At 36.1% G+C, this 7,429-nt stretch overlaps 1 protein-coding gene across 3 annotated transcripts in view; it reads right to left on the bottom strand.

Moving 5' to 3' along the window:
* Positions 1-1,694, bottom strand: part of LOC131543044 (protein CutA homolog) — a 6,239-nt gene extending 4,545 nt beyond the window's left edge. The window contains exons 1-2 of one of the 3 annotated variants that reach the window (XM_058780249.1): positions 1,623-1,694; positions 1,210-1,259 (exon numbers count right to left, since the gene is read on the bottom strand). In XM_058780249.1, the coding sequence (XP_058636232.1) occupies positions 1,210-1,256 (47 nt within the window). In that variant the 5' untranslated portion in view covers positions 1,257-1,259; positions 1,623-1,694. Of the gene's footprint in view, positions 1-1,209; positions 1,343-1,622 lie in introns of all 3 variants that reach the window. The other 2 variants (XM_058780247.1, XM_058780250.1) reach the window with 2 other exon arrangements.
* Positions 1,695-7,429: the final 5,735 nt, after the last annotated feature.

Raw genomic sequence — 7,429 nt, 5'->3', positions numbered from 1 at the left:
ACACACACACACACACACACACAGACACAGAGAGACACACACACACACACAGCTTAGTATGGCTGAATTTGATCATCGAAGGTCAGCAAAGACATTGGGTAATAAAATGGGATTAAATACATAAATTATATTAGTCTTACTTAACATATTTAATTATAGCAGGTTTGTATAATGTTCAGAGTTTGCGTTTGACTGTTTTTATTGATTGTGAGGAACACTGAATGTGTTTAGTGCAGGTGAGATGATAAATAATGTTGATATTTAGTCTAGAACTACAGTAAGATCATGTTCTTACTCCTGATTTCTCTCAACATGGCAACACCAGAGCTGTCCGTCAGTACATGAGAAACACAGGAACTGTTACTTATTTGAAAAAGTAACTCAGATATTTCCTTCTAAATTAAAAAGTAATGCGTTAACAGTGTTGAGTGTAACTAATTACTAAGTAATTAGTTACTGTAATTTAATTACTTTCTCCCTGAAAAAGTAAAGTAAGGGATTTCTCTTATTTTTTTTTTTCAGTAATTTAATTGCAGTTACTTCTTATGTAATTGAACTTAATACTGTGTATAGACTGTAGAACATTTATATACAATACAATACAATCATGGATTTAATATCAAACTTTAAAGCCTAAACTTAAAATGCACGCTTTTTATGTAACCTTCTCTCTTTAAATACTTTGGTGAGTTAATATTGGTAACACTTTAGTGTCCAATTCTCTCTATTAACTAGTTGGTTATTAGCATGAATATTACTGGGATATTGGCTGTTTGTGATTTTTTAAAAAGCACATATTACTGTCTTATTCTGCAAGACCTTATTCTAAATCCTTAACCCTAACCAATGGAGTGTTTTGAGGCAAAAGTCATAGTTAATAGTTAGTTTTAATAGTGAGAATTGGACCCTAATCTAAAGTGTGAGCAGAATATTTTATGTAGTCACTTGAAAGAATTAACAGAACCTTTTCATGTCTATCCTTGCAACATTAACTTGTCGAGGTTGATAGGATTTAGAAAGTAATTAGTAATAATTAAATACTTTTTTAAGGGAGTAATTCGTGCAGTAATCTAATTACACTACGTATTAAATATACACACTTTCATGAGACCAGGCTCTTCACTGTGCGTTACTTTACTAGTTACTTGAAAAGCAATCTGATTAAGTGACCCCCGGCACTGAAAAGAGTCAAACATACACGAACTCAGCAGACAGCACAGTTTGATCGTTCCGACAGCAGCCAGAGCCGATCTCATCACCTGCGCAGGTGACACCAGAGTCTGCGTTATACACACCTCACACCTCACACCCTACAGTTCTCCGTGCAGCTCTTTCCCACGCACTTCACAGTGAAGAGAAGCAGCATAAAGTGCGTGATATGGCCATGCGAGTGATATTAAAAATACTGCTATGATGCTTTCAGTGAGTTTTTGATCATGTTTGGAAAACTTGCACTGAGAGTAAATAATGACAGGTGTTCATGTCGTGTGAATCTGATCATTAAACGTGTTTGCAGTGAACACTGAGCTCGAACAGAACTGTTGTGCGTTTAAACGCTATTTATATGTTATTAGATCCGCATCTCTGCTGCTTAAGGAAGAAAATAAGCATGTTACGCTCACCTCGCAGCCACTGCTCTGCCGTAAATGCGTCCGCGACTGTCGTGAGACAGCAGCGCCAGAGCCGCTTTAAGGAGAGACTGCAATGTCAGCACAAAAAGCGTAACACTGCAGTAAATTGATTAAACTAATGAATTATTGAGACAAGAAAATATAGCCTATAGATTAAAAAAAAAAAAATATATATATATATATATATATATATATATATATATATATATATATATATAAATTATTAAAAGATTAAAAGGCATAACGAATATATATAATACTTTAAACCTTTGCTTTCGTTCATTTGTATCCCAAGGATATTTTTTATTTTCTTTTTTTTTTTCCCTTTGATGCTACTATGAGTATAAAAGTGAGTACATTTTATAAATCCTCTTTATGTATATTTCTATGTGAATGTTCTTGTTCTACGTTTAAAATTTAAAAAGGCACACGTGATCCAAGCTGTCCACTACGCTTCCGCTAAAGGCACAGCCGCGGATGTTGGTGCCTCCTCATCACAGAAACATCTCTGGCAGCGGAATTCGCGACTGACGCAAATTCTTCATCTTCTGCTTTGTATTTCAATTCATCACAGTCATATTTTAATATAAACATAATTTTAAAAAGTGTGTGATATCAAATAAGTAGCGCTTAACCATCAAAGGCACTTTAAAGCATAAAGGAAGCACATGTCGTAAACGCTGCTGTTAGCGGAAGTTGCGTACTTTCTGCGTCACAGATCAGCTGGTGTCTTCCGGCGGAGAGGAGCCGCGTGTGAGAGAGCCGAGTTCCCGCCGAAAGGTAAACAAATAAAGTAAAATAACTTTCTACAAATTAAAATTGTAATTCTACTTGGTTTGCCAATCGCATAAAACTTAAAAGAAGAACATTTGACTCCTTCCAAATCAACTTTTGCGAGTGAGCGACCCGACACCCGCACACGTGCGGAGCAAATCAGTGCTTCAGCAGTTTTTTTTCTTTCTTCTTTGTATTGAATAAATATAATTCAATACAGAACATAGAACATATGGGGAAATACAGAGGAGAGCGATATAGACTGGTTTTTTTTTTTGGGAGGAGAATGTTTGAAGTGATATCTAGCTTTGTGGATATGGTATTTAAGTTACCCATCATACACATAAAGTTTAGGACATCATCTAACTCCTTATTGTCAGAAATTTCAATAGTTTAGCTTCATTGAATATGTTTGACTCAGTGCTGCTATTGACCAGTCAGTTACTCCGGACGGTCAAATGAGGATCTGATGAAACTAGTTGACAGGATTATTGATAATTAACATTACTAGTTTTAAAGGCAAGATATTTATTAATTAAACACGCACTTTTCAATAAACAAGTTACGTGTTTCATGAAGTCATGATAATAGAAGTCATTTAAAAATGTTCCTATTTTTTGGTTATAATGTGCAGCTTGCACCCTAGAGATATTGTTGTTGTTGTTTTGTGTGTGTTGTGGTCATGTGATCAGCGGTCAGTGATGACTAGTCCACTGCGCAAACTGACATGCGAAAGAGACGCATGAGCGTGAAGAGAGCAGTGCTGACCTCAGTCTGAGCCCGTCCGATGACCGATCATGAGTTCTGTCCTGCTGAAGCTTGTGGACCGTCTCCGTCTGTATTCATGTGTTTTTGTGATTTCAGATGAACGGACGGTGAGGGAACATCTCCAGGATCAGCCGCTGTTTGAAGCACAGCCGTTCACGCCAGCATCAAATCAAAGCATTTCTAATGCACTGCTCTTATTAGCTACGCTTCCACCCATACTTACAAATAAACTTGTGCACAAAATTGGAATATCGCATAAAACATTTGCAAATAAAGCACCGTTTCCATCCAGTGAGTTGAAGAGAACAAAATCATCACGCTCAAAATTAAATTTGCTTCAGTAGGAGAAGGCACTGTATATAGTATTTTATTTGTATAAAAATGAAACGTGGTCATGTTATCTTATTTTCAGAGTTCTGGGGGTTAATTATAATGAAGCACATTGATGAGACTTTGCTCAAGCGTTTCAGATGCTGCGCGTGAGGTCGGTCCACTGGTTGGTCCAGTTTTATGCCGTCCCAAAGTTGCATAAATGCACATTAAGGAATTTATTCGGTAAAAGTGTTTCCATCATAGTTTATGCACATGTTTTCTTAACAGATAAGAAATTTATCCTACTTAGTAGCGTTTTTTTTAATTTAAGTGCATCTTGCCGTTTCCATCAAGCGCTTTTTTAATTCTTTTATGCGATATTCCAAAATGTACATAAAAATAGGTGAATGGAAACATAGGTAATGTTATATTTATGTCCCAACCGGCATTTTTTTGTCATTTCACTCAGAAATAAATCACAATATGGATGAATAATGCTGTTTGATGAAGCTGAGTTTATACCTCATTATGTGTAGATTATGAGAGCACTGGTTAGTTATGATCATGTTAGTGGTTTGTGTTTCTGTCAATAAAGCTTCTGACGTGCTTTAAAGATTCTGGTGTTTTTGACTCCTTAAGATCTCAAACCTTCTGCTTGAAAAGATCTTCAGCAGTTCAGTTCTCTTTTAATCTCTTCATGATTTTCCCCTTTTTTTTTTTCTTTTTGGTGTTATGTTTTCTAAATATTTGTCTTCTGTAAAACACTATATTTACTTGTGCTTTTAAAGAGTGTTTTACTTCCCATTATTAATCTGATGTCTGTACTTTGATTTTATCATGGCACAGAGTTCATCATGCTGTTCTTATCAGAGGCCTCTGTATGAAAAGTGGGTTGTTCAAAAGAAAAAAAATGTTCTGAGCTCAGATTAGATCACAAAATCCAATCTTGGCCTGCGTCCCAATGTGCATACGATCCATCCTAAATTCTATGTGATAGTCATTTTCAATACTATTTAGGGCAGATAGATAGTATGCACATTGGGATGCAGGGCCGGTTTTGATCTGGATTAAATCCTCTGTTTGTGTTGTTCAGTACGTTTTAGTAAGATTTGGATACTTTTGATACAAAAAAAAAAAAGTATTACTCTGGTCCCTGCAGGAGGGTGGATTTCAGGAACAAAAATGTAATAAAACTTTAAAACTGGTCCAAAAAATACATGTAATATATTAATTTAAAGGTTGTTTTTTTTAAATCTTTGATTGTAAACTACATATGCACAATCATCAGAGATAGAACAGTCAGAAGTAGTTATGTGTGTAAATGCAATGCAAAACATTGGCATTTTTTTCCATCATCATGTCCCTTTAGGGGCTCCGTAGAGCACTAGGAATCCAGATTTGGAAATCTGAAAAAGTGTGTATCTGGATCAGGGTGATCTGATCCAATTTTGCTTTGAAAAACCAGCACAAAATTAAGATGGGTATCTGATCCTGGATAGCAAACCATGGGGTTTCCAAATCCAGATGATTGTGATCCAGATGCTGCAGGAGCTTCAGCGTGTCTCCAGCAGAAGGCAGCACTTCTCCTCGAGCCTGACTGATGTTCACAGGTCGCTGGGATTTTGCCAAGACGTGTTCCTGGATCAACATTATTGTCCAAAAACATAGACCTACTCCTACCCATAATTTATTCCTGAAATCAGAGGCAAATGATAGTTGAATAACAAGGCTGTAGAAGCACCTCGCTCTGGTTGTAAGGCTACAAATGGACATTTCCTGTAAACTTATCCCTCAGTTCTGATTGGTTGATTGGAATGAAGATCCAGGAACATGTTGCGCTCACTGACGTTCACACGTGTGTATCTACTGATTGTTCAGCATTCAGCGCTCACTGTGCAGTTATTGCTGTTTCTTTCTCACATTCATTCATTTATTAGTGAATTAAGAGTCATTCTGGATTTAAAACAGCTCACTTCCAAAATGGGTCATTCTGTCATCATTTACTCTCTCATTTCACTGTATGACGTCTGAAGAATGCAAAAGAATAATATTATAATATTGCATTGACATGAGAACACATGAAACACAAGACATGTGGACCGTGTGTAAGATGTCTTTAATAATAGCTTTAATATTTTTAGACGGGTTCAGATCTTCTGCTTGTTTAGTATTCTGTAAACTTGATCTTTTAAGTCTTGATTCATGAAAACACACACACACACTCAGTCAAGGCTGCTGATGTGATGTGAGCACAGGCGTGACGCGCAGCACACACATGAACACACTCTGACACATGAATGAGTGAATGAAAGAATGCTGCGCAGATGAAGTTGTTCCCATGGAAACTGGACAGTCAGCACATCTGCAGCAGCATGTCTGCTCCACTCAAACTCACACACACCTGCACTCACGTGCTCAGCTGTGTGTGTGTGTGTGTGTGTGTGTGTGTGTGTGTGTGTGTGTACCTGTTTTTCTATTCAGGTGGGGACTTAAACCTGAATACACAGACTCATGGAGACTCGTGTCACGGTGGGGACCTAAATTGAGGTACAAAAGCTTATAAATTATACAGAATTAGTTTTTTTGAGAAAGTAAAAATGCCTGTAGTTTCCTGTAAGGGGTAGGTTTAGGTGTAGGGTTGGTGTAGGGTGATAGAAAATACGGTTTGTACAGTAGAAAAACCATTACGCCTATGGAGAGTCCCCACAAGGATAGCTGATCTGTGTGTGTGTGTGTGTGTGTGTAATACCCCAGCATCATTTTTATTTATGCATTTGTCAGAATATTTTATCCAAAGCGGCTTACGTTGCATTGAAGACACATTTTGATCAGTTCATGCATTCTCTGTGAACTGAACTTTGGCTTTAGGGTTGCCAGCGCCATGATCTACTGTTTGAGCTGCAGGAACACTTCAGAATGCTTGATTTACACTTTAAACTTGAGCACAGACGCTCTCATACACACTCACACACTGACTGAGAGACACAACACTGACAGTCAGTTATTATTGATGCTGAGAGGAATTAAACAGGCAAACACACACACACACACACACACACACACACATTTACTAAATAGTAACATTCTATAGACTTCTATTGTTTTTATATGGAGCTAATTATAAATACTGTCATCTAACCCTCAATGAAAACTGACTGTGTTTTTAAATTACAATTGTATATTATATTTTCACAGATGAGGACATCATGGCCACAAATGGAGATTTTGTCAGATTGATCTCACTTCTGAAACAGCAGAGAGTCTCATTCTTGTTTTGTAGAGAATTTTTACAAACGAAAGCACTGTGTAATGTTACTGTTTTTAGTGTTTTTAGGCTATTTTAGTTTTGAGTGCTAAAGTGTGTTTGTTGAGTGAAAATCTTTGTGTTATGAAGAATGCTATAAGAATGTTATAAAATCTTATTGCAATTTCTAATATTGGTTTCTTATTTTAATATACTTTAAAATAATATTTATTTCTGTGACACAGTGACTGCTGAATTTCCAGCATCATGACTCCAGTCTTCAGTGTCACATGATCTTCAGAAATCATTATAATATGCTGATTTATTACGAGTGTTGAAACTGCTTCAGATTGTTTTTTGGAATGTGATACTTTTTTCTTTGATTCTTTGATGAATACAAAGTTAAAAAGAGCAGCATTTGTTCAAAATAGAAATCTTTTCTAACAATATAAGTCTTTACTATGACTTCTTATTCATTTAACACATTCCTCCTGAATAAAAGCATTAATTTCTTTAAAAAAAAAGAAAAGAAAAAAATGTACTGACTGCAAACTTTTGAATAGTATTGTATATTGTAACACAATTTTTTTTTTTAAATCAGAGAATCCTAAAAATATATATCACAGGTCCCAAAAAAAATAAAAATATGAAGCAGCACAACGGTTTCCAACATTGATAATAAATCAGCATATTAGAATGA

Source organism: Onychostoma macrolepis, chromosome 06 (assembly GCF_012432095.1).
Source record: "Onychostoma macrolepis isolate SWU-2019 chromosome 06, ASM1243209v1, whole genome shotgun sequence".
In the NCBI taxonomy this organism is placed as follows: Eukaryota; Metazoa; Chordata; class Actinopteri; order Cypriniformes; family Cyprinidae; genus Onychostoma; species Onychostoma macrolepis.
This window is presented reverse-complemented; position numbering and strand designations above follow the sequence as displayed.